Source organism: Lepisma saccharinum, chromosome 2 (genome assembly GCF_977018435.1).
Source record: "Lepisma saccharinum chromosome 2, izLepSacc3.1, whole genome shotgun sequence".
Taxonomy (NCBI): domain Eukaryota; kingdom Metazoa; phylum Arthropoda; class Insecta; order Zygentoma; family Lepismatidae; genus Lepisma; species Lepisma saccharinum.
The window spans coordinates 205,285,446-205,311,757 of record NC_139230.1 but is presented as its reverse complement, the minus strand read 5'-3'; the positions used below and the strand labels follow the sequence as shown (position 1 = coordinate 205,311,757).

Sequence of the window (26,312 nt, the reverse complement as noted above, 5' to 3'; positions counted from 1 at the left end):
CTTCGAAATTCCCTTTTCCCTTTTGGCTTAAAATTCGGTTAGAATTTCTATAATTCGAACTCCAAGGGGTCACGAAAAATGTTTGAATTTTCCAAAATTCGAATTAACCAAAACATCATTAAAGATGGTTTCAACTTCTGTTCGAATTATCTAAGTTCGATTTAAAGAGAGTCCACTGTATATTTCTTATGGCACATATTGCTCACAATACTCTTTTCCACCAGCAACAGTACATGTGCGAAGGTATTCTTTGAGGAGTTAGCAATGGAAATTCGTGGCCCAGGAGCTATCACTCAACTGTCAGATGTCTGCCTATTCACTCCACGCGCAACTGTACGTAAACACGCACTCCTGCTTCTCAATTAAATTGGAATTTTGGCTACCCATCGTATGTGGAGAACCTTTTAGCTGCCAGCTTTTCCTGTACTATCTTCCATGATTGATGCAAGAGGGAGGCGAGTTTTGCAATAAATAGCCGTAAAAAAAATCACTACCCCAAATCTATCTACAACGGAAGAGCATTGCAATTGTAATAGAATAAATTACTGCGATCCTCAATAGGATTCAACGAAAAAAAAAACATTATCTCTGAGCAACGTTATGCAAACTGCATCCTCAGTGTTTCCTAAACTATTGCAACACTATATTGTACAATAAAATTTAACCAACTTTATATTTATCTTAGTTTTCCAACGTTCCTCGCATAATAAGCTGCACCTACAGCATTTTTAACAACTGATTATAAGAGGATATTAAAGCTTTTGCAGTAATAGAGCACAAAATTGTCAAATGGGTTATTATACAATCAGTACGAAATATAGAAATTATGCATTTAGTACATTGGGATAATTAATCTTCAAAATTTATATTGAAAGTACAGCATAAATAAATGTACAATTAAGTGTAATATTTGTACGTATCTTACTATTATTACAATCTGGTTGCTATACGCATGTAATGTGTATATCACCACCTTCTCTAGTTGGAAAAATATTTCCCTTGAAGTTAATAAAATAAATATGTAGCGATAATTATGAATATGTTACTTGTTTTCCTGTAGTATAGATATACTTAGATATTCATATTTAATAAGAAGGCACTAACCATCAGGATTATAAATAAAATTTGTTCAAAAACTTTCAAATAAGTCTCGCAAAATTTGAAAAAAAAAAATAACATTTAAATCAAATTTAACTTAAAAACTAATTTCCTCATGTGTATTTTTATCGTACTTATTGATTCAGTTTCGTATTACGAAAGTTATGACCACAGAAATTCCTTCGAATTTTACAACAAATTCTAAATACGAGATAGGTGGAGAGACATGAGGGACAGACAGACAGAGAGAGAGGGGGGGAGGTTGCATACTCACCCCCTGTTCTCCTTCCAGAAAGAGCTGCAAATCTTCAAGCGTGAGGTAATCTTTGTTGGCAAATCTGAAATAAAAGGCAAAAATAATATCAATAATATTTTCCACTATTCATACTGATTACTATACTCTGAACCGGGAATCTCTGTAGCGAGAGAAGGAAAACAAGTCTCTGCGCAAGTAGTCACTCAAAAGGGTTTGACCAATGAGCACATGGGAAGGAACGCGATTGCGTGGAGGGGGGAAATGACTGCAAGTACTTGCTGTTGGCAGCAGCGTGTACTTCTTCCCTCCGATTCTCTACCCTTATGCGCGGCCTTGCTCCAGAGATTCCCAGGGATAGAGCATACACTCTGTCCCAGGAATCTCTGGAGCAAGCAAACGACAACAAGTCTCTACGCACGTAGTGAGTCGAGAGGGTTCGACCACTGAACGCTCGGGAGGGGAAGTGAGTGCATGGGAGTGAACACGGCTACAACTTCCAGCCGTTTTCAAGAGCGCACAATGCTTTGCTCCGCCTACTAGCTTTCTCCCCTTCTCTACCGTTATGCGCGAGCCTGTTCCACAGATTCTCGATACAGAGTAAGTAAAAAATTGTTGTAGAACATAATAATTTCCCCGCAAATAAGTGCAAAAGCACTTCCACATACAACTGTTACTGTTTCTCTGAAACAGTAGCATAGTGAGGTGCACGATTTCGTTTCAAGCGCCTCAAACACCGAGCTGCTTGCTTCCCGGTAACCTAATGAATGAAGAAGAAGACGAAGAAGAAAATGGAAGTGTTAACATTGAATTCTCTGTTGCGTCCCCTGCTCCACACCCTGATCAGCTTCTGTATCCCTCCTTGCAGTGTTGCTATTAGCATGGCCAATGTTCGCAGTCTGATCAAATTGTATTAATAAAATAGTACACATGTAAATACAAAATTGAATTGCAAAAAGTGTTGGTATCAAACAAAATTATATATGGTGTGAATTTAAAAAACCTTGTGACATTATGCTAAAATAATTTAATACAAGATGGTTCCATGAATATTACAAATATGTTTTGATAATAACTCAAGGTTCATCCACAAACTGCTCAAGGTTACATTGAAATTCAGTGAAGACAATTGGTAAGCATCAAGATCTTATTTCTGATTACATAAGCGCAGCTATTTTATAAACAGATATCTGCAATAAACGTTTTTGATTGATTGATTAATTTGCTTTATTTTACTTCGCTTTTAGTGCCACTTTTGACTAATTTGCAAAGATGGGGATGATATGACGAAATTGATGAATGGATAATCACAAACATCCATTCCCAGACCGGGATTCGAACCCGGGACTCCTGGCGTCGTAGCGCGATGTGCTAACCACTCCGCCATGGGGGCTGAAATAAATGTGCTCTTTAACAGTAACACTTGAACTATTTAAAAACTACTATTATTATTTTGTATAATTAAAAGCATAAATACACAATATTGTCATTTTCTTTTATTGGAGGATGTTGGAAAGTAAAGTAGAAAGTTGAGTGGGGCGCCAAAACTCCACCTTGCCCGGGTGAAAATTTTATCTTGAGTCGCCCCTCCGACTAAGTTCTCTAGTTTCACAACTGACGTTTGATACTTGCATGGCATCAACTTGTTATCCTACCGGTTACCTAAATGTAAGGATTTGATAGCCGATTCAAATTCATCTCCGTATATTTTAGTTTGCATACATACGTCTAGTTCAAGTCCATTTTACGCACAGATGACCAATTGTGGACCTACAGTTTAAAGTAGGATTTCTAACCATTATGTGCCTGACACCTTGATTGCAAGGCGACGACGTTACCACCACGCCATAGGTGAAGTACTCATCCTTGTATATTACTCTGGAAATGAACTCAATATCCATTGTGGATATGAATTGCTCCAGAGCAGGTAATTTGAGGATGATTTTGTTCAGATTCTCTTATCAGTATGTAAATGGCGCAGCTGTCAGATCACACATGAATTTATAAGCAACGTCCTCACCGTAGCATATAAAGAACTGATTTATCAAGTCGAAGTCGGAAAATCCATCTTTCTAGTAACCCACAATATAATCTCCTTTTTATTATTTCAATAACAAAGTCAGGTTTAATCTAAATTATACAGTTTTAGTATTGCAGGGAAACTGGATTCATGTACGTACATGTGGTTATACAACATGAAGAAGTGTTACAAATAATTTGAAACAACAAACCTGCACCACTTATTAATTTTGGCTAGTCATTATTTGTTGAATTACAACCAAAGCAACAAAATTATAACAAAATGTTACATATCATGTTTTAATATTTCCGTCTTTCTATTTATGTGACGAAATACATAAAAAGCAAATACGTAATAAATTTCTGATTCACATTTTTTTCTTTCACGGTTGTATGTGTGTGTATGGAGGGTGCCGATATTTGTAACAGAGGCTGTCTTAACGTGGTGCGAATACAGATATCGTAGGTTCGAATCTTCCATAAGACATGAATGTTTCTTTGTGCTTGCTCCATTCGATTTTGTTCTAAACTGTTCTAAAATAACCAAAATATAAAAATTGGTATGGGCATGCATCAGTTGTTCATTTCAAGTGGGATTTTGCGTGTTCATGTCTCGTATAAAAGTATTGGAAGACCATATATTTCCACTTTTATTGTTACACTCTTTTAGAATTCCATGCAATCATGGCTATATCTTTCCTTGTTTTCAAGCTACAAAAGTATGCTATATTTTCTGGATAATGATACCAGGACAATTCTACGCAGAGATAAGGAAACAAATTGCTTTGATTTCCTATGAGATTTCCCTCGGAAGCAGATTGCTTGCAATGGAAATCCACTAACACCTACGTCGAGGCAATTTACTAGTCAATACGTGCATCCTGGGTACACCCGTGCAGTGAACAGCATATGTTGTAACAGTAGAGAAAGCGTGTAAAATGCCACACAGCACACAAAGGGCCATTTAATCTAATCAACACGGTAAACATTTCAACTGATTTCAACACAATTAAATACATATCAAGCAACCTCATGGTGTTCATGTGAATTTCGAACACTAGACAAAACTTCAAAATTTGCAATAGCAACATCATATGCATTATCATACTCTCAGCCGTAAAGCGGACATTCAGTATTTCATTTTTGTTGTTTTACGTCGTTTCTTTGCCACTTTTGGTTAATCGCAACAATGAGGATAATGATGAAATCGATGAAGGGACACTCACAAAGAACACTCCAGCCCAGGCCGGAACTCAAAGCTAGGAACTTAGATGGAAATGTCGAAAGACAACCATTTATCGCGCTCGTACCACCGAGCCGACGGAAAAATTCTCAGAACCGCAGCCGTACAGCTGAAGATTCTCAGGACGGAGAAGTATTCTCACAACCGCAGCCGTAATGCTGTAAATTCTGAGGAGGAAGATGTATTCTCACAACCGCAGCTGTAGAGCTGAAAGTTCTCAGAAGGAAGACGTATTCTCACAACCCGCAGCCGTAAAGCGGAAGATTCTCAGGAGAGGGGCGTATTCTCACAACGGCAGCCGTAAAGCTGAAGATTCTCAGGAGGGAGACGTATTCTCACAACCGCAGCCGTAAAGCGGAAGATTCTCAGGAGGGAGACTATTCTCACAATGGCAGCCGTAAAGCTGAAGATTCTCAGGAGGGAGACTATTCTCACAAAGGCAGCCGTAAAGCTGAAAGTTCTCAGAAGGGAGACGTATTCTCACAACCGCAGCCGTAAAGCTGAAAGTTCTCAGAAGGAAGACGTATTCTCACAACCGCAGCCGTAAAGCTGAAAGTTCTCAGAAGGAAGACGTATTCTCACAACCCGCAGCCGCAAAGCGGAAGATTCTCAGGAGGGAGACTATTCTCACAATGACAGCCGTAAAGCTGAAGATTCTCAGGAGGGAGACGTATTCTCACAACCGCAGCCTTAAAGATGAAGGTTCTCTGGAGGGAAACGCAATCTCATAACCGTACGGCGGAAGATTTTCAGAAGGAAAATGCGGTGTCACATCCACAGCCGTAAAGCTGAAGATTGTCATGAAGGGTGCCTCATTCGATGTCGCTCTTTTTCCCCGTCTTGATATCACTGACGATAATAACCATGGATGATAAGATTAACTTCTTAAAGAGACAAATCAGAGAGGAACACAAGTACCCTTACCGAGACTTGAATCCAGAATTTTTACAGACTAGTTTGGCGGTGGTGTACACAGTGGACTCAGGCACCGAACAAGTGTTTTGAAGTTTGTTCATATCATGTTACATTATCTAACCAAAAGTAATACATTCAGGTTTCCTCGACGAAAGTAGCGCCTCGGTGGACTAGCACGTTTAGAGGTTAACTCGCCACATAGGGTTACAGGTTCGAGCCCTGTCCTGGACTTCCTTTGGGAGTGTGCCCCTGCATAGATTCCATCGTCGCGGTTAGTCATGGGTGGAATGAAAGCGATATGAAATAAGACAAATACATGAAATACAAATCATTGACGAAAGCATTTGGTGATTTGACCTATTTGAGTAACAATTAAACTTAAAATATTGTTTAATGTTCATAAGCATAGAGAATGTTAGTTTCCAAACTTCAAGAACAATAGTTTCTTAATTAACCATAATAGATTAAATGCCTCGAACTTATATGAAACAAGGTAGGAAAACATGTTGAATATTTCTGTGTTCAGAAGTTATGTAATTCTTGTCCAGATTATTCTTAGATTACAAAATTAACACAGTACAAAAACTGAACTACTATGAACATACCTGATAAGAAGAAAATAAACTTCAGGTCTTGTGGCTATTTCTTTGAACATATCAATGAACTCCTTGCTATCTATTCTCCCCCTCTTTCCGTCCATTTTCGCCTGATCGAACTCCTGTGAACAGAGACAAGCATGTAATTAAAAAAAATGCTCATTAAGTTCTCATTTATAATTATTAGAAATTGGTTTCTGTTTCACTCACTCACTCACTTTGTAAAATAATATATTACATAAAGGTAAAGCTAACTCTGTGCATCACACCCTGACATGAAAATGCAATCACTAACAAAAATTTACGGCCATCCGTTTCTTTCAAATTTTTAAAGCTAATTTTTAATTAATAATATTTTACATGGAAATTTTACATTCACAGTCACAAATGCCATTTTCAGAAATGTTTTCCACGCTTTTACTAGTCAATTGTTCCACCTCCAGCCTTCAAATAGTCTTTGATCCTCGTGTCTCGCGAATCTGTGGAGCAAGGCAGTGCGTGCTACTGAAAACGGCTGGTAGCTGCAGCCGCGCTTTCCCCTCAATACTCACTTCCCCTTCTCACGCGTTCATTTGTCAAGTCCTCTCGAGTCACTACTTGCGCAGAGGACTTGTTTTCGTTCGCTTGCTCCAGAGATTCCCGAGACAGAGTGTAAGCTTATGGCAGACCATATCAGTGCGATCCTCGTAGTTCAATCACATTTGAAGGATTATGCTTGCCAGTCTTAGCCGGATAGTGTTCCACAGATTCTCTAGTGTGGACTAGAGAAAGAGAGATTGTCATTCCTCTCAAACCGGGAAAAAGTCATGGAACTAATTTCTTTACCTGCAATATCAGCAAACTTCCCGTTAATTTCTGGAAGGGAAGCCCTCCTATTATTTTTTTATATCACCCTGTTTTCACAGACTGAAGTTTTCCTTGAACGTCCACTTGGTTGTTTTTCTTGCACTTTGCTCGTCTCCTTTCATATCGTGATATTATAGTTAACTCATGACTTGAGCGACTTCTCTACTATACCTGCCGCTTTTCTTCATACCAATAACTTGCCATTTTATAGCTTCTGACACGGACTTTTTCCCCATTGTTGATGGGCCACAAAGAATCGCTCCTACCCTTTAGGAAACTGACGCCAAATATTAAAAACGGTGAGCAACAAGATGATGATTGACCTGCCATTTATGGATCAATGATTTGATATTGTGTTGGGTTAATGCCATAGTTGTGCACAACAGAAAGAAACTTAGGATGATTTCTCAGCACATTTTGCAAGGTTTCACGGCGTGGACATGACAGAGACGAAGTATGTTTCTGTCACCACTCATTTTATTTCCTCATCAAAATATCAGGGGAAACAAGACAATTTGCATGGTGAGGTGGAAGTCAACAAACATACTCGCTTGCCTTCCAAAGCACTCTAGTCAATAAACATAGACATTTTAATGTGTCTTGAATTTTTAGAACGTGCTTTCAATAACTTGAACTTAGAACCTGTCGCAATGCCTCTACAGGCTCCAAGTTGTATTGAAAAGACATACTTTTACTGATTCTTAGCGGTGTCATACACATAATGATCATGACAATCTCAGGCCAATATGTTATTTTAGCACAGGACATAACAATATAAAGAGGTGTGGTTAATTTTCAATATAAATATTGTCCATCCATTCTTTTGCGATTACCTTTCAAGTAACAAATGAAAGAAAATTAACATTTTAAAATGAGATCACTAAGTTTCTGTAGCAGAATATGACGCAATAAGACCTGACTGGTTCAAGGCCAGTACTCAATATACACTGTAGTAGTAATGCACTGTATATTTACTCAATTAAGGGCACAAACTAACTTTGTAAGTTTGAAGTATTGAGACAAAAATGTAATAATTTTGCCACGAATATCTATTATAATATGGAGATGTAAGGGGTGACACTTTGAGAAGATACCCAAATGTCAACCTCTTTTCCACGTAGTACACCCTGGACTGCATTTTGCGGACTAGCAAGGCTCTGGCGTCTGGACCAATGGCCAGTGTAATCCTCTGTGGGACTTTTGTTCTGGGCTGTCCATATATGTTTATGATTGTCCCTCCATCTACTTTATCTTCGTGATTAGCCAAAAGTGGCAGAAACGCGAAGTAAAATAAATCAACTCAAATCATTCTATTATACTCTATCCTAGGAGTCCGTGGAGCAAGCGAACGAAAACAAGTTCTCTGCCCATGTAGTGACTCGAGAGGGCTCGTCCAATAAACGCGTGAGAGCGAAAGCGAGTTCGTGGAGGAAGAAACGCGGTTGTGGCTACCAGCAGATTGCAGCACGACTTTGCTCCGCCCTCTCGCTTTTGCCCCTTCTCTGCTGTAATGCGTGGCGTTGCTTCACAGACCTCTGTTACAGGTTGTACAATCAACGATTATTTACTTCTTCATGACAGCGCGTTGATGATGAAAATTTCCACAGCATTCTTGGCAGTCCCAGTCTGGCCCTGTGCGAGAGAGTACCTTCTGATATGTAAGGACATCCAACACACTACACCCTGTCCCAGCTATTTCCGGAGCAAGGCCACATACAGCAGCAGATAAGGTGGGGAAATGACTGGGCAGAGCAAAGCAGTAAATTCTGCTGGGAAGGCGCTTTTCCCCCTCCACACAATCCCGTTCCTTTCATGTGTTCATTTGTGGAGCCGTCTCGCGTCATTACTTGCGCAGATACTTGTTTTGGTTCGACTGCTCCAAAGATAGATGGGACAGAGTGTAAATACCAGAAGATTAGTGCATATTATTTTTCAAATATAAGATCCAAAATCTGAAGTATGGGAAACTAATGTGTCCTATTAAAAAAGATTAAAGCTTATATTTTAATAATATTTTACATGCAAATATTATACATGCAAATTACATGCATGATATCATTTGAAAGAACTTAATTATTGATAATGTCATTAAAGCTAAATATATACAAACGTTATGCACAAACTTTCCATGTAAAATCATGAATGTGAGAAGATGCAACAGAATTCTTTTTTTACAACTTTCTGGGTACGTGCCAGAAACCCAATGGTCATTCCTGGAACGTTTTGATGTAACACCTGTTGACAGTTTGAGGTCAACCGCTATCTCCACGTAATCGATTTGTACAGTAGAGATATGTAAAAAGTACACAGTTTGTAGTGAGTACAGATATTCGATTCTAAAACTACCATTTTCGTTTAAATAAAAACTGTAAATACAAAATCAGTGTTTTCATAATTTTGTAAATCCTGCCAGAAAGCCGTAAACAAAAAGTTTTTCAAATTAGTTTCAAACAGTTCACATGTAATGTTATTCATCAGTGCAATGTATTGTTGACTTGTAGGTAAGAATTAGGAAGGGGGAAACAGTATAGTCTATAGTCGTTATAATTATTATAATTATTGTACGCGCATATACATGAAGAAACAGTGAAGTTCTCAATATTTTTGGACTATAGTTTGTCCTCTTTCGTCCTGCTAGGTCTGGATATTATACAGTGAGTTTCGTAAAAATTTAGATGCAGTTGAAAGTAACTAAAAATGCCCTATTTTGACTGTAGTTGTATATTTACGTAGATGCAGGCTTGAGACAATGCCATTTCATCCATTTTGTTGTTACCCTTGTTCATCCATTTTGTTGTTACATCCATTCTGTTGTATTTATTCTTACTCGACATTCGATTTACACTGTCCCGGGAATCTCTGGAACGAGGGAAGGAAAACAAAGTCCTCTGTGCACGATGGACTCAAAGGGGATCGACCAATGAACGTGTGAGAAGGGAAGTGAGTGCATGGGATGTTGGGGGGGGGGGATTGCGGCTGCAGCTACCAATCGTTTGCAATGCTTTGCTCCGCCCACTCGCTTTCTTCCCTTCTCTACAGTTATGCGCGGCGCTGCTCCACATGTTCCCGAGACAGAGTATACACATATTTGAGTTTGTCGCGATGATGACGTATTATGATTATATTATAAACCCTCTGTTGTGAGAAAATGAATCGAGCATCAGGAGATCCCGGCCCATCACAGGGCATTACTTTCATCAAAACAAATCTTTTTAATTAGAATAGAATAGATTCATTTCATCCATGAATCACATGCTTCCACTTGCATGTTGTGATATCGGACATGTCAATTCGTGTTTACGGTACTGTGAACATTAGAATACGAGAATTCAATGGAATGCAATGCATGGATACAGTGAAATATAATAGAATACAATGGAGAATTATGTAATGTAACGGAAATGTTATCTTGGCGTATTACAGTTCCATGGTTGGAGGAATACTCTGGTGTACACTAAATTAATAAATAGATCATGTGAATACTGTATCTTGTGTATTTTTAAATTGAATAGTGCACATTTAATTTTTATTTTTAATAACATCTGAATTGGTTGAATGATAAGTAATTTCCTAAAATATGCTATATTGCATGCATAGATAGCCTACTCATCAATTGAGTAAAAGGGTTTTTCGAAGTTAAAGATACAAATACTAAGTTGAGGCATTAATGCTTACCTAATATTTTACATAGATAGGAATGAAATTGCTGCATTTTCGAATAAAATTCGTGGAGAATAAATTTCAGAATAAAACCTATTTTGAGCAAATATTTAGAGGAAAGTCACCAAAACTGACATAGGGCTCCTAAACTGACACACCACTATTTCACAGCCGAGAAGTCCTGCCACTTTGCGGTAACAGGGTAAATCTATTCTTTAGGCTTCCAAGATAATGTGCGACCAGTGAAACGAGCGGTGGTGATGGTTTTCTTTGTGTAGGGATAGATTATTGTTTTTGGGTGATTTCAATACTTTTCTTTGTCTGTGCATAACACTATATTATTCATACTGGAAGGATGAGTAAAGTTTTACAGTTTTATCAGATCATTGTAGATAGAATAACGATTCCGATCATGCATTTCTTTTAGTTGTTAATATGTGGCATTTGTAAATTTTTGAGGTTATTGTTTTTGATGGCGTCGTTCCCTAAACCGACATACGTCAATAATTGGATTCCCTAAACTGTTGCGCGAGATGAAGATACTTTAGATGCTAAATGCATTTTGGTTAAGGACTTTATTCTGAAGATGCCAGTGGTGAAGAATCGATAATGTATATAATGTGCAATCTTTGGGCTCATGTTCAATATGCAGGTGCTGAACATGACTTACAATTAAGTCTGTGTTTTCTGTAAATGACTTGCCATTGACGGCTAAATGGTCCATAGAAATTGCATTTGTTTCATGATGATTAAAGGAATTGCTTTACTCGCTAATATAAAACATTTACATATATTTGTTTGTGTTGCTTTGTAATTTAATTCCTTATTTAAACAGGTATGTCGGTTTAGGAACACATTTCCTCGGATGCCACAATTGTACCTTTCGTGAAAAAACAATTTTGCGATACAAAATGTTGTTGTAATATTGTTACACAGCTTATACTTGGGCATGGAATTGTTGCATACATTGATGTATTCCACTTCGGAAAATTCCTCCTCTACTCTGAGTTAAGAGTAAAAAACAAAATGGTATGTCGGTTTTGGTGACTTTCCTCTACAAACGTTTACACCTTTCGTTCTCTTCTTCTCTCGCCAATGTGGAGAAGTAAAAGATAAATTTCACTCGCTAAAATTTAAAAACTATGAAAACAAAATTTCTCAAAATCATAGATACTCAACATGGCACATGCCGGCATGAACTCTTTGCAAACCTTAAGGCCTATTTTATATAAACGCAATTGTATATAAGTGCAAGTAATAATATGTGATAAATAAAAATCCAGAAACTATCAATTTAATAATAAAAGTAATACAGGAATATAAGCATTCAGAACGAAGCATTAATATATTTCACTCTCTTTCCAGAAATTTAGAATTGGCAGAAAACATGCAGGTCGCACAGATTTTAATCAATCATAACGCCGCCGGCAGTTTACAACTCGTTCTCCAGTTTCATCCCCGTGTACACCATCCTCACGGCCCTCTTATAAATAACTCCTCTGATCTCCCACAATCACTCGCTGGAAATACGCAATTTACATTTCTGTTATTTACGCAACAAAATGACACCATATATGAATATCTTCTCAGGTGAGGAAGAGGCAGCGAAGAGGAGTTAGTGTTGTTATGTGAAGTCGGTGGCTGTTCACCTTAACTTCGCCTTCCATGCCATCGGAGATAGAGAGATACAATTTGGTTCACGAAATGACCAACTATATGTACTATACTCCATCCCGGGAATCTCTCGGCAAGCGAACGAAAACGACTCGAGAGGGCTTCACCAATGAACTCGTGAGATGGGAATCGAGTGCATGAAGAGGAAAATTCGGCTCCAGCTGTTAGCAGCAGCGCGTACTGCTTCGATCCGCCCACTCGCTTTCTCCCCTTCTCTACCGTCATGCGCAGTCTTGCTCCACAGATTCCATGTCCGAGGAGTCTGTGGAGCAACGCCGCGTATAATGGCAAAGGAGAGAGAGCGAGTTGGTAGATCGAAGCAGTGCGCGGTGCTGCAAACGGTAGCCACAACTGCATTACCCCTTCCACGCAATCAAAAATCCAAAAATCCCACTCAAGCGTTCTTTGGTCGAGTCCTCTCGAAACACTACTTGCGCAGAGACTTGTTTTGTTCACTTGCTCCAGATATTCCATGGACAGAGTGTAGAATGCAATTTTTCTACCAACGTACAATCTTCAAGAAGGTCTTACCGAGCTTTGTCCGAAAAAATGAAGGTTCTTCAGAGATGTAGTCGAAGAGGGCAGGATAGTGTTATCTCTAGTGCTCACTATCACATGTCTGTTTACGTTTCCACTACAGACCTGAAGGAACTTGACGCTCGAGGAAGAGGGAGTGTGGTTAGAAGACCTTCATGGAACCATTGTAGCAGAGTTCAAAACTTCTAGAAAGTATGACAAAAGATCTTACAGTCCCTTAAAATTTTCGTCTTCTTAAGGAAGCAACTTCACTATACTCTTGTCTCTGGAATCTGTGAAGCAAGATTACGCATAACGGAAGGGAAGGGGAGAAAGCTAGTTGATGGAGCAAAGCAGTGCGCCCTGCTACAAACGGCTTGTTGCTACACTCACTTCCCCTCTCGTGAGTTCATTAGTCGAACCCTCTCCGAGTTCCCACTTGCGCAGAGACTTGTTTTCATTCGCTCGCTCCAGAGATTCCCGGGACAGAGTATAGCACTTTCACGCCAAACCAAATGTTTCAAGGCTGTTTATATCTACTATAATAACAATCTGATTCTAAAAACCCAATACTGGACTCCGTATTTTGCAGTCAAATGCCAGACTTCACAAGTATATAATCGTTCGCGTCCACATGTGATAAGGTCATCAACAATTTGTAGCCACACCATATGGCAGGCTCATTTTAAGCTAGTTATTAAGCTTTGATACTTTAATGTTCTTCAATAAAAGGTTTAGTACATTAATCTAGTGTATATTAAGTTTTCATCGGAACCATTATAGCGCAAAAAATAGTGCGTGTCCTTTCACGAAATGAAATACAATGTATGTTTATTAATTGTTCGTTAACGTCTAGGTATCCAATAAAATACTTTCCTGTGAGAGACTGAAAAATATCCAGCAATTACGCTACCAGGGTGGCTACAAACAAGCAGAAATGAAATTCCCTGACTTCTCCAGGTTTTCCAGGACAAAATTTACATTTTTCCCTGACAATTACTAAACTAAATTAAATCAATGTTTTTGCAAGTGGAAATTATAAACTCATACAGATCCAGGTATGTATTGTGTTAAGTACCAATATTATTTTCCAAGAAATTGACTTCATTTCTCTTTTCTCTATAATTTGAATTCAAACTGGAAAATAGTGATTTTGGAAAATTATTGCAATTCACAAGCTAGGGAGGCATTATGGGATTTTATCATACAAAGTCAGCTTTAAATAAAATATTTTACTATTTTTAAAGTTACGACTAAATGAGATAAGAGTGAAGAGTGATTGATGAAGAAAGAAATGTTGTAATTTATCAATCTCCTTAGGCATTCTCGGTATTATATGTTGCTATTTCCACTGAGGTTTGAAACCCTCTGCTTGCATGAACTATGAGTGCAGACTCATTTTTCGATGCATAAACCTACTTTTCTTTTCTCTGTAAAGCAAACAACTTTACCCTTGCACATAAGTGAAACAACTGAATTGTCCAAAATAAGGGTATGTAGGTATTAGAAATTTAACGCAAGGAATTTATAGAATTGCTTTGTATAGGTGTCTGATTTAGCTATTCAAATATTAAAACAGGAACACACTGTTGATAACAGCTTCTGAAAGTTCATATACGAGGGGCGTTCAGAAAAAAGGTCCAATGGCACCTGTACGCGGCACTAGTGGCCGGAGAGCGACACACACATGCGGGCAGGAAGAAGTGGCATGTGGCTGTAATCTGATGTAGTCTAGGACAGTTCTAGGTTAAAGATGGCATGTCTCATGCAGTCTCTCACCGACTGCGAGGTACGTGCAGTAATCAGATTTTTGCAGGCTCAGATTCTGGCATAGAGCCACCAGCAATTGTGTGAGGTGTGCAGACTGGACGGCGTGAGCGATAGTATGGTCAGACGATGGTGCAGACAACTCACGGAAGGCCAATCGAATGTGCATGTCCCCATACACGTAGGCTCTTTGCATCACTTCAAGTGAGAGATCTTGGACCACTCCCTGTACAATCCTGGTCTTGCATGTACCGACTTCCATCTGTTTGTTCAGTTGAAGTGGTTTCTGGCAGGACAAGAATTTGACAGCTACATTGCAGTAGAGTTAGTTCCAGTCTTTGCTGTCAGACACATATGCCATGGGCATACAAAATTTAGTGCCATGCTACGACAAATGCCAGAACAATGGTGGTGATTATGCTAAAATTAGGTTAGGATTCACTGTTACTAATGCAATAAATTACTAGTGATATTCTTGTTTTATTTATGCCTAATCGGTAGGGACCTTGATTTTTGTTATTTATTTATTTTCTTAATACTATTCGAAGTTATTTTTTCCCAAATTCACATTTTCATTTTAGCGCATTTTCTAGCAAATACCTGAAATTATACCTTCATGGATTTTTAACTACTGTTTCAAATTGTAAGTCACATGGCCCACGCCTCTTCATGAGAGTTTGATACCTTGGAAGTTAATTTGGGAAAGTTATTTTCTATACCACCTTTTTCATTTAAAGGTAAGGGTTTTCGATAAGGGAATTTCCCCCGTATATACTGAAGGGTGCAAAATGACCATAAGTGGCGATGCACACAAAATCAATCAATCTCACGTGACAGATACCGATATATTATGGCACCAAAAGTTGGCATTATCTTTTTTTTTTTTTTAGTGTGTTACGTTTCCCAAAATTTGCGTTTATATTTTAGAACATTTTTCTGCCAAATATACCAAAATTTATACTTAATACTTCCATTGTGCTTTTAAACTATTATTTTAAATTGTAGGTCACATGGTCTACCTATTTTCGTGACAGTTTGATATGTTGGAACCGATTTTTGAGGAATTGCTTTGCACCACATCATGAAGGCGGCCGAAGGTGGGGGTGATGGGGTCAGCACCACACCCCTGGTCACCTTTACCTCCCAGTTTCTCCTCCAGGTACCCACTTGATACGACGCTGGGTGGGCGCCGGAATCGCTTGAACAGGTGGAAACGATCCTGGTTCTCCCCCGCTGGGGATCGAAGTCTGGTCTCTCGCATGGTAGTCAGACGCCCTAACGACTGAGCTCAAATATTTCTCGCTCGACAAATGCCGATGTTACTACTTCCCTGTGGTGATAGATGAGTACTCGATCTCCGCCAAAACCGCACCACTTAGCTCGGTAATTCAAAACACTTCTCACGCTACAAATACTGAAAATGCGGCTCCCGTGTGACGGTAGATATGCACACGATTTCCTGTTAGAACCCTGCCACTTTGCTCTGTGATGCAAATTGTTCTGATAGAAGTTGAAAAAATCGTGGGAAATACATGATTTAATGTAGCTGTCAAAATTATTCCATGTATAACATGCATTAGCGTTTTCTCTTCAATAGAATGGTGGAAAACTTGCACATTCTATGTACACAAATGTGGCACATTTTGTTTCTTTAAGCTTAGAAAATCAACAATGTTGGATTTCACGGAAATTTTCGTTGTTCAAGGACATTTTTAAAAAATCGCGAAAAATTTCAATAATTCGCATTTTATGCCAAATTCGCATTACTTTGATATTTCAAACGGGCGAGAAATGTGTCAAGACATCACTGCACATTCATGAACACTACTTCTTAGCAATTAACATTTTTCACGGTTCTCGCGTTTGATTCGAAAAATCAAGGTCCCTACTAATTGGAACTTACTTTCTGGGCGGCCCTCGTATAACTCAGTAGATGAAAAGTGAAAATTTTCCAGGGCTCTCAGAGAAACGTAAATTATTGAAGAAAGTGATATGCTTTTAGGATTGAATGACTTCAGTAATTATATTAAAATATTTATGTATTTATTATTAGTATTTTATTTCATAATATTGGACATTAGCCGGGCAGGACAGAGGGGGAGCATTAATTTCATTGCAATACGAATGTTGCAGAAAATCTGAGGTTGGGAGCAGGTACTTGCCAAATTTTTATAACGTTTACCAATGCAGATTTATGTTTCACTTTTTCATGATATTATTCAATATATATCCCGTTTTGTTGGATTCTTCTTGATATCTAAGAATAGTACAATGTCATAGTAAACTTATGTTAACTTGTGCAAAACCAGTATTATGCCAGGATGATGAAAGAAAACCATCGTACGCATTACCTACATTAAATAAGGTAATGTGAGACACATATTCCAGCAGCATATTTGCAGTCTAAAGCTCTGTTTATGCATGCGATTTTTGTTGGATGTTGCATTCCGAAGACATCCAACAAAAATCAATTCCATATGAGTGCCATGTATGCGATTTCTGTCGCATGTAGTAGTGAGACAATTTGTCGAGCGGCGATATTCGACAAAAATCGTATGTACAGTCACGGACACTTCTGGGTTGGAGCAATGCTATTGACTTTCAATGGGATCATTATAACCCAGAAGTGTCCATGACTGTACGTATCAACAAAGCCTAAAATGTTCATCCGACAAATGCTGTACCACGCTGTTCTGACGCCGTGGTTGTGTTGTGCATGAAGGGGGCCTAAAATTTGAGTCCGAAGCTTAGAAACAAGATTTCCTGTTCCCTTGCAGAACTTCCTAACGACGAAAAAAAAGAAAAAAAAGCCAAACCAGACAAAATTCCCTGACCGTTTTCGACCCCTCAAATTCCCTAACTTTTCCCGGTTTTCCAGGTCTGTCGCCACCCTGTACTATATACTGGGTGAGTCTTTTAAAAGAGGCCCCGTGGAAAATGCGCTCCTTGCATGTAGGCAACTTTGGTACACCGAAGAGAAGAGCGGGTTAGAGAACAGTCCAGGATATGTCATGTCATGTCTTGTTGTCGAATATGCTTGGCACCGATAACCTGGACTGTTCTCTAACCCGCTCTTCTCTTCGGTGTACGAAGGTTGCCTACATGCAAGGAGCGCATTTTCCACGGGGCCTCTTTTAAAAGACTCACCCAGTATAATGTAACATATCGGACTATGGGAAATGAGTTCACATTTGGGTATGAAAGATACGCACATTTTTTGCTTACGTGGAAAATGTTGGAATTTAGAGAACAGTAGTAATTGAAGACAGAACACAAAAAGGAAGTTTCCGGAAAGAATATTTGGGTCGGACTGTATTTATGTTGTCGATACTTATGCGTATGTCCATATTTCATATACAGTTCACAGTAATTACACGTTTGTGTAATAACTGTTAACATTCATGTTTTTACACTTATTTACTCGAAATGTTTTCCTGGTATAACTATCTAAAGTTCAAAAGCCAACCTTCGATTAGTGGTCAGCGCAACGAACTATACCCTGTCCCAACTATGTTTGGAGCAAGTCGCGCATAGCGACAGAGAGGGAGGGAAAATCAAGTGGGCAGAGCAAAGCAGTAGACGCTGCTGGGAAGGCTGGTAACTGCAGTCGCTTCACCCCTCCACACCCTCTCACGTCTTCCGCGTCCCCACTTACGCAGAGACTTCTCCTCGTTAGCCTGCTCCAGAGATAACTGGAGATCCCAGGTTCTAAACTTGAAAAGGCATGGATGCATCATTGCGATTGTACAATCCATCCATTCCATCAGTTCATTATTCGTCCTCATCGTCGCGATAAACCCAAGCGGTAGAAAATCGACATAAAATAACCGAAATGGAAAGATCCCTCAAAACTAAACTCTGTCCTGGGAATCTCTGGAGAAAGCAAACGAAAATAAGTATCTGCGCAAGAAGTGACTCGAGAGGGCTCGACCATATTTACATATTTCATTATAATGTGGAAAACACAATATTGACAATATTAGTTTCATACGACTCTAAAAAGAACATAAATATTTACTATACTTAAATTGTGGAAAGGAATAAGTGTAGCCTATAGTATTAATTTGTTTCCCGTAGAGTATTTTATATGAATTTATAGATCAATAATTTTCATTGTAAGAAATGAACTAACTTCCAGTATCATGAACACATCGCACTTCATAAATAGAAATTATATTAATGTAAATATTTTAATATATTAATACTAATGTAATTTGCCAACTCTTTTCAGGCTACACTGTTTATGGACATTCTTGTGATAATTACTTATCTAATTACTATTACCATCACAAAGGCGGTCAGGGGCGTGATGCTGATCACATCACCCCCACTCACGACCGGATCAAGAAAGTGTGGGGCGTTACCCCCACACCCCCATATGCCTTCATGGCATGGTGCTATGCACAGGGGAGCACTTTACCTTTTTTTTATCACAATTATGATAGCAAGTAATTTCAGATTTCCTTTATTATTTAACTTTATTCAGTACTATTTACTATTTCAGTACTTGAAAAAATACAAACGGCTAAGTTACGTTCAAATGTGCATTTATTCTGCTTTAGCACAGCAGCACATCTATTCACTCTTTGGAGATATTGCCTTGATTGGTAATTGAATAAAAATTAATGTTTGTTGTATTGTTTCAACATCAATCACACTATGTAGCAATACTCTGATTATACTGATATTGCAGTTCGTTATGCACAATGCTATGGGGGGAGGGGAGGTGCATATAGGGGGGATTCTCGATCTCGCCCATTTTTGGAGGTGTTGTGGGCACCTCCAATGGTTACCTCCAGGTATACATTTATTTGAGGCTGGGTTGACCCCAGAGGCACTTCTTCATGCAGAAATAATGCCTTAGATCACACACCCCGGGAGTCAAACCCGGGTCTCCCACGTGGCAGAGACTACACATGTACCATTTTGACCATTAGCGTAAGTTTATTACATGTAAAAAACATTCAATTGTCTTAATTATGCAAATGCAACGATATATACTAATGGAAACCAGCCCTACGTGACGTAGAGTAGTGTGCTTCCAAGCTGGGTTAGGTTCGAACCCTAGATATTTGTTACGAATTCATTGTTTTAAATGAAATTTTTATACAGACAGGCCAAAGTTCACTGGAGTTGCAGTTAAAGTGGAATCCAAACTATATGCTTCCACAAGGCATCGAACTCGGGACCCCTTGATTACAAAGCGACGACGTTAGACGTGTCAATGTTTTTCCTGTTGTCTATTCTATTCCACAATTTAGCATCATCGATGCGATGTAGAAAAGCAACATAGATAACGAAATAGAAATAGGAAACTAAAACCACGCGTCCCCATGGAAATCAAGTACAAATCGGAATCAGCCTGTGGAGATAAAAGAGTGCACTTATTCAACAGTTTCTTTCACGAAAACTTCACCTCGCATGCTTCAACCAACCCACTCCCCGACGTGCAGTCGGTCTGTTCACACTCTCTATCAACTATCAAAACCTCTTCTCATGAAGTTAAATCTCTACTTGCCTCATTACCCATACACCGCTCTTTAGGACCAGATGAAATTCCCACAATTTTCCTCCGTAACACTGCCGACTTCTTGGCTCATCCTCTCTCTCTCTTGCTAAATAGGTGCTTCTCTGAAGGCGTGTTTCCTCAGATGTTCAAGAAAGCCAACGTTGTACCCATTCACAAATCTGGAGACAAAAATAGTGCTACATCATACAGACCAATATCACTCCTGTCACCTCTGTCTATAATCTGTGAAAAAATCATTAAGGACAGATTATTCAGATTTACATCTCCGCATATCAGTACTGCCCAACACGGGTTTCTTCCAGGTAGCTCTTGCTTGACTAATCTTTCAGTTCTCCTTTCACATGCCACTAGGGCTATTTCCAAAAATTCCCAGCTAGATGTGATATACTTGGATATTTCAAAAGCCTTTGACAAAATAAACCATGCTCTTCTTATTCACAAATTACGAACTAGATTTAACATACATGGCAAATTTCTCTCCTTAATCCAGGATTATTTACACTCACGGACACAGCGTGTCACCCTTTCAGGCGCCTCTTCTGATTTTCTTCCTGTCCTGTCTGGGGTACCACAAGGGAGCGTCTTGGGCCCTCTCTTGTTCATCCTATACATGGACGATCTCCCTCAAAGACTTTCCTCATTTCCTGTCAATTTACTCATGTTTGCTGACGACTGTAAACTTTTCAAAGAAATCTCAACCACGCAAGATGCTGTGATTCTCCAGAATGCTCTTTCCGAACTTGTCACATGGTGTAACCAGTGGAATCTACAACTTAACCCACAGAAATGTTCCTCCCTCACAGTCTCTTTAAAAAAGAAAAAAATACATTCTCATTATGTTCTTGAAAACAATTATATTACTACAGTTGCGGCCCAAAAAGATCTAGGTGTTATCATAGATGAAAAGCTGAACTTTAAGGAACACATCGCAGCTACAACTAAAAGTGCAATGCGCCTCTTAGGCCTCCTGTACAGATTCACTGAAATTGATACTCCAACTTCTCTTAGCCTGTTTTTCAAGTCATTCATTTCTCCGATTCTCGAATACTGTTCTCCAGTCTGGGCCATGGCTTCCAATACAAATCTTTCTAGCACGGATTCCGTCCTCAGCTTCTATACCGCCATTGTTCGTCATAGAATTCCTTCTTTGCGGCATCTTCAGAAACCTGACATCCTGACTACTTTGAACATTCAGTTACTGCAGACCCGACGCGATATGGCCGATATGAATTTTTTCTATAAAATCATCAATGGGAAATTAAGATCTGAATCTCTTCTTACAGAATTCAACTTCAGAGTTCCCTCTCGATCGACCCGAAACACTGAATTGTTCCACACCTCCACAGCTAGGCTTTCTCTTATACAGCGCGCTCTATTCCACAGGCTGCTCCAGTTCTACAATAATTTACCCATAAACATAGACATTTTTGCCCCTGAAAGCATTTTCCGATCTTCCCTAAAAATGAATATGTAAATCTTTGTTTCCTTGTTTATGCCTTATGTTTATATTTAACTTTTCTTGTTTTTACCTTAAACCACCTTGACTTGTTCTTGTTATTTGTTAGAGTTTTCAGTGTAAAATGGCCTTAAAAGTGCTGTTTCTGAAACTTTGAATAAATAAATAAATAAATAAATAAATAAAAAATCGAAGGTTTGAGCTACAGACCAAAACGTCACAAGACAGGAAGAAAAGTCCTAGTAATAGAGACAATAGATACCAGAGACAATGGCAGCAGCAGCGGCGCAGAACAAACGAACTTAACCCTTGTTGTTCCTGAAGGATCTGGAGGTTATATTTGGCAGATGCGGAATCGATTCTAGTAGCGGCACCTGCGGAAGACTGGTTAATAAGGAGAGGCATTTGGGGACAGTGAACTGTCATATCCAGATGCGTAATTGCACTTTATGGACAGCCGCATTCCCGCAAGCGGCGACAGCGATTGAGAAATCTCTTGATGAAGCGTTCCTGATGGTTCCGTTCCGTCGAGTATGAAATGAATCCCATTGCTTTCTTTTAAGACTTGAACCTTTAATTTTTCTTTCCGCTCATTAAGTTTATGAGTGCAAGAAAACCGTAGGCGTAGTACCTTCCAGAAGGTGCTAACGTTCGTTAGATCTTCGGATGCCAAAAGTGTGAACAATTTTTGCGTAAAAAATGTAAGGTACCTGAATCCAATATGGCTTATTTGCCGTTTCCAAGTAGTTACAAGGTTAATTCAACAGTTGATGTTAGTATGTCATTTAGACTGTCCGAATAACATGATTGAACCTGAGGATAAAGAAGCAAAATTGCTGAACCTCGTGAATGTGTTCTATGTGATCTAATATTGCACAAGTTAGTTATTACTTACTATATCTTCCAAGTGATGGGTGTTTATATCTCTGGTCCATATTTTGAAAGCTCATAATTTGTACTTCACAACAATGTATTAAATTTAGACTTTAAAGTCCTGTTTATAACGAAGGAGAAAAGAACACTATGTAAGGTGGACTCAATACGGCCTACGTAGGAATATATCGTGAAAGACATGCGCAAATGTGACATTTGTTACTCTTATGTTCATATAGTGTGTGTGGGAGTCACTAAAGATGAGGAAGGCCCATTCATTTGCCAAGACCGCAATGTGTAATCCATGGTCTTCTGGTAACAAATTGTGACAAGTCAGTTCCTTGTTGATTGTTTTGTAAACGAAGTTTTCTCTTTGTGAAAATGTCTATTGTCATTATGTAAATAAAATGTTAAGTGCATCAATATACTTATCTATCTATAAAAAAAACATTGTGGTACTTACTTTACAATTTCTGTTGCATATTTTGAAGTGAAAGAACAAAATATATAACTAGGCCATATTGGGTACATATGTACTCAACATGGCCTAAACGTAACTTCTTAATAAAATCTTTCCTGCACCCATGTTATTATTTGGAACAGACTCCAATTTTCAGTAAACTTCCAGAAATGTTCCCTCTTTTAAATCTTGCGATTCGTTTTACCTTTCTGACTTTGTATACAATTGGAAACAATCTGAAACCTTAGGTTGGCCATATTGGGTTCAGGTACCTTACGATAAAAGCCAAAGTTTGTTACAAATCTTCCCACATCTTTCTTGTCGATACACTTAAACATTTGGTCTGAGCTACAGACTTTATGATTTTTTTTGTTTCGGCTGATGAATTTTCATTTCTGTGTACACTATAAAGTATGCTCTGTACCACTGTCCAATGTGCCTTCTCCGGGGTCGCCTTGATTACACTTTCATTTCGATTTCGAAGTTTCAAAATTAATAATCATCTTCCTCGGCACGGCTCACAATCCCCAGGTTGCTTCTGCGCAATGTGTCAACAAGTAATAAGTCAAAAATGTGTCAATTCACATGTAATAGAAAGGTGGAAATTTTTTCTCCAATCTGCAGCAAGTTCCCAATCTAAACCTCAGCAATTGGCTAAGGTTTGGATTGGGAACTTAATTTCAATTTCCGCCTGTAACATGTTTTGTAGTAAGTAAGCACATAAACAAGGATAAGCTATGGCTGATTGGTTAGACATTACGAAAATATCGAACATGAACAAGAAATACGAGATTTCACTTCAAGTTCTCGCTATCTCCATGTCAGTTTCGTAATCAATTTCCCGTTTGTTTTTTCCCTTGTGAAGAACAATGTTATTAAACAGGATCTTTAAATTAGCTACATAATTCCATCAAATCTAGCTGACGTTAAATTCACCATATTTGATCAAAATAAGCAAATCAAAAAAAGGCGCTGAAAAAGTGTGGATTTTATCCTCAGCAAGAGGAGATTTATTTTATTTTATTGTTGCTTATAATTTTATTATTATTATTTATTCTATACTTATTCAAATTAATACATATTTTCAGGTTTTGAAAAAACATTAACATTTATTTTAAGAAACTTTCTCAAAAACAAAAACAGGCATTTCTTGCTCTCTTGATGAAATCTTCAATTTTTAAATTTTCAAGAAACAAATATCAGATCTGACTTGTGAAATGTTAAAAACATTCTAAATTTCAGGCACACTACGTACTTAAAGCGCCTTTCAAATCTGAGACATTAGTTTAATTATCAATGCGTTCTACAAGTTTCCGATAGCCATGTACGTACGTCATTTTTCTGATATCCACGTATACATTTCATGAAATCATCACAATAAAGAAAAGCAAGAAGATTTTCATACCTGAAGTACAAATGTAAAGTTCATCTGAATCCCTTCTGTTGCTCTGAATGCCAACAATAAAGGAATCCTCTTCGTTTGTTTGCGACCATAACGATGGCACCTGAACAAACATTATTACAACGGGTGTAGTCACTTCATTGGAGTTCCTGACGGCATTGCCTCTGAAGTTGATTTGAGTAAGAGACTCTTCACGTGAAGCATAAAAGACAGCTGTCACTCTGTTTTCCTCTTTCGCTCTCATTCCTGGCATATGTAACATCAATCTGTAGCTTTTACGGCATAACATAGAGAAGCAGAAGGAATCAAGTATGTTTAGAACATGCAATTTCTATATTTCTACTTCACGTTTTCATAACCTCTGATGTTGCATTCATAACTAACAAATATATAGGTGATAATGTTGTGAAGACCTGTTGTGAGTGATGATTTCACCATATGAAATATAACAATTTTGTTTTTAAGGATTTAGCACTAGTCGCGGTAGATGATTAGAGTTCATATGTGAACAACTGTTTGTGTACAGCTTACGTACAAGTTGTGTGTTAACAAACAATATGCAAGATCTGTGAGGTAGCGTTAATATTCACATCTAAAGTGTCCTATCCACGGTGTACACACAGAATCGCAAGTACATCAAATTATTCATGCACATGTGTAATATCGTTGTGCTTAAAGTCGACTTGATGTGCGATACATCTTACTGCATCAAATAGAATATCTACTGTGATGTGTGTCTTTTGATGCATCTAAGTGTGTAAGACGCATTTCTTTTGATGCAATGTTTTGCATCAAAAGGATCTGATGTATTTAAAATGTTATTGAAATCAAGAAGTTATGCATTTTTGTGTCAATTAACACATTTGGGTTCTATGTGTACATTAAGAGTGTACTCGTACAAATAGTCTGATTGTTGATGTGGTCATCTCAGGTCATACTTTGACATTATACAAAATCGTGCAGAGGATCACTATAAGCCCAAAACGCAACACTTTTTACAAAAATGAGGCAATTCGCAATCATTTACGTCGATGGTGAAACTTTCGGAAATTACGACGAGGCCAGAAGTTTCCTTGATGGCTCAGTGCTACCAGTAGAAATGCTAAGGATTCAGGTTCGATGATTGGTTCAGTATGTTACAACTACCCTTTCTTGTATCAACCCTTTTCTAATGTATTGTATAAATGTATTTTGGGTTGAATTTACCCTTCTGTTCATATTCGTAGTGCCCGCAATCAAGTCGCAAAACATAATCTGGAAATCTCTTCAGAGATTAGTTTCACTAAATTCCCAGAATTGCCAACACAATAGGCATTATTGCCTCTTTGCTGCTCTATTGTAATAGATGCTGCTGCAAACACTTAACTCCGTAACAATTAAGGCAACAAGCTCAATTATGGAAGACCGTTTTCACATTACTCTTCCGTCATGAGAGTGTGTGAACTTGTAGGAGATGTAAAACGTCAAGGCAGTGTTCATGCACCCTACAACGCCTTCCTTACCGTACCCCAGCTCCATCTCATTAAGCGACGATAATTAAACATGACGTTCTCAATTCCGGAACAGAAGGAAGGAGTCAGTCCACGATTTACGATTCAGTCCAAATTAGTAGTCAATTAGCGCCTTTTCGGACGAAGGAAAGTGGAAAGAGAAAATTGAGCTAAATTTGGAGAACCCAGTAGGATGTGATACAATAGCGTGCAATTTGCTCTCTTTCCACTGCATTCCACTTCTCATTACGAATCATTGTGACAAATTTATTTTTGCAGAGTTTTGCAAATTTTTAACGAGCTTCGCAACAAGGTTATTTAATTGCGATGAGCGACACAAAGGACTATTTTTTGTGTTTCTGTCATGGGATTGTTGAATGCATTTCTTACATTGTCAACAAGTCTAACTTTTTGTCTGTCTATAGAAAAGATTCGAAGTTTAAGTGATTTCTACAGCTTCAGTTTAAGTGATAAATTAAGCAAGATAATAACTACAATTTAGTTGCTTTATATG

The 26,312-nt window shown here is 38.4% G+C and overlaps 1 protein-coding gene across 2 annotated transcripts in view; it reads right to left on the bottom strand.

Moving 5' to 3' along the window:
* Positions 1 to 26,312, bottom strand: part of LOC145984281 (inactive phospholipase C-like protein 2) — a 744,169-nt gene that overhangs the window by 179,386 nt on the left and 538,471 nt on the right. For both annotated transcript variants that reach the window (XR_014441294.1, XM_083117918.1), the window contains exons 5-6: positions 6,134 to 6,246; positions 1,373 to 1,436 (exon numbers count right to left, since the gene is read on the bottom strand). Coding sequence is in view for 1 of the 2 variants with exons in the window: in XM_083117918.1 (XP_082974044.1) it covers positions 1,373 to 1,436; positions 6,134 to 6,246 (177 nt within the window). In the remaining variant the exon portion in view is untranslated. The remainder of the gene's footprint in view (positions 1 to 1,372; positions 1,437 to 6,133; positions 6,247 to 26,312) is intronic.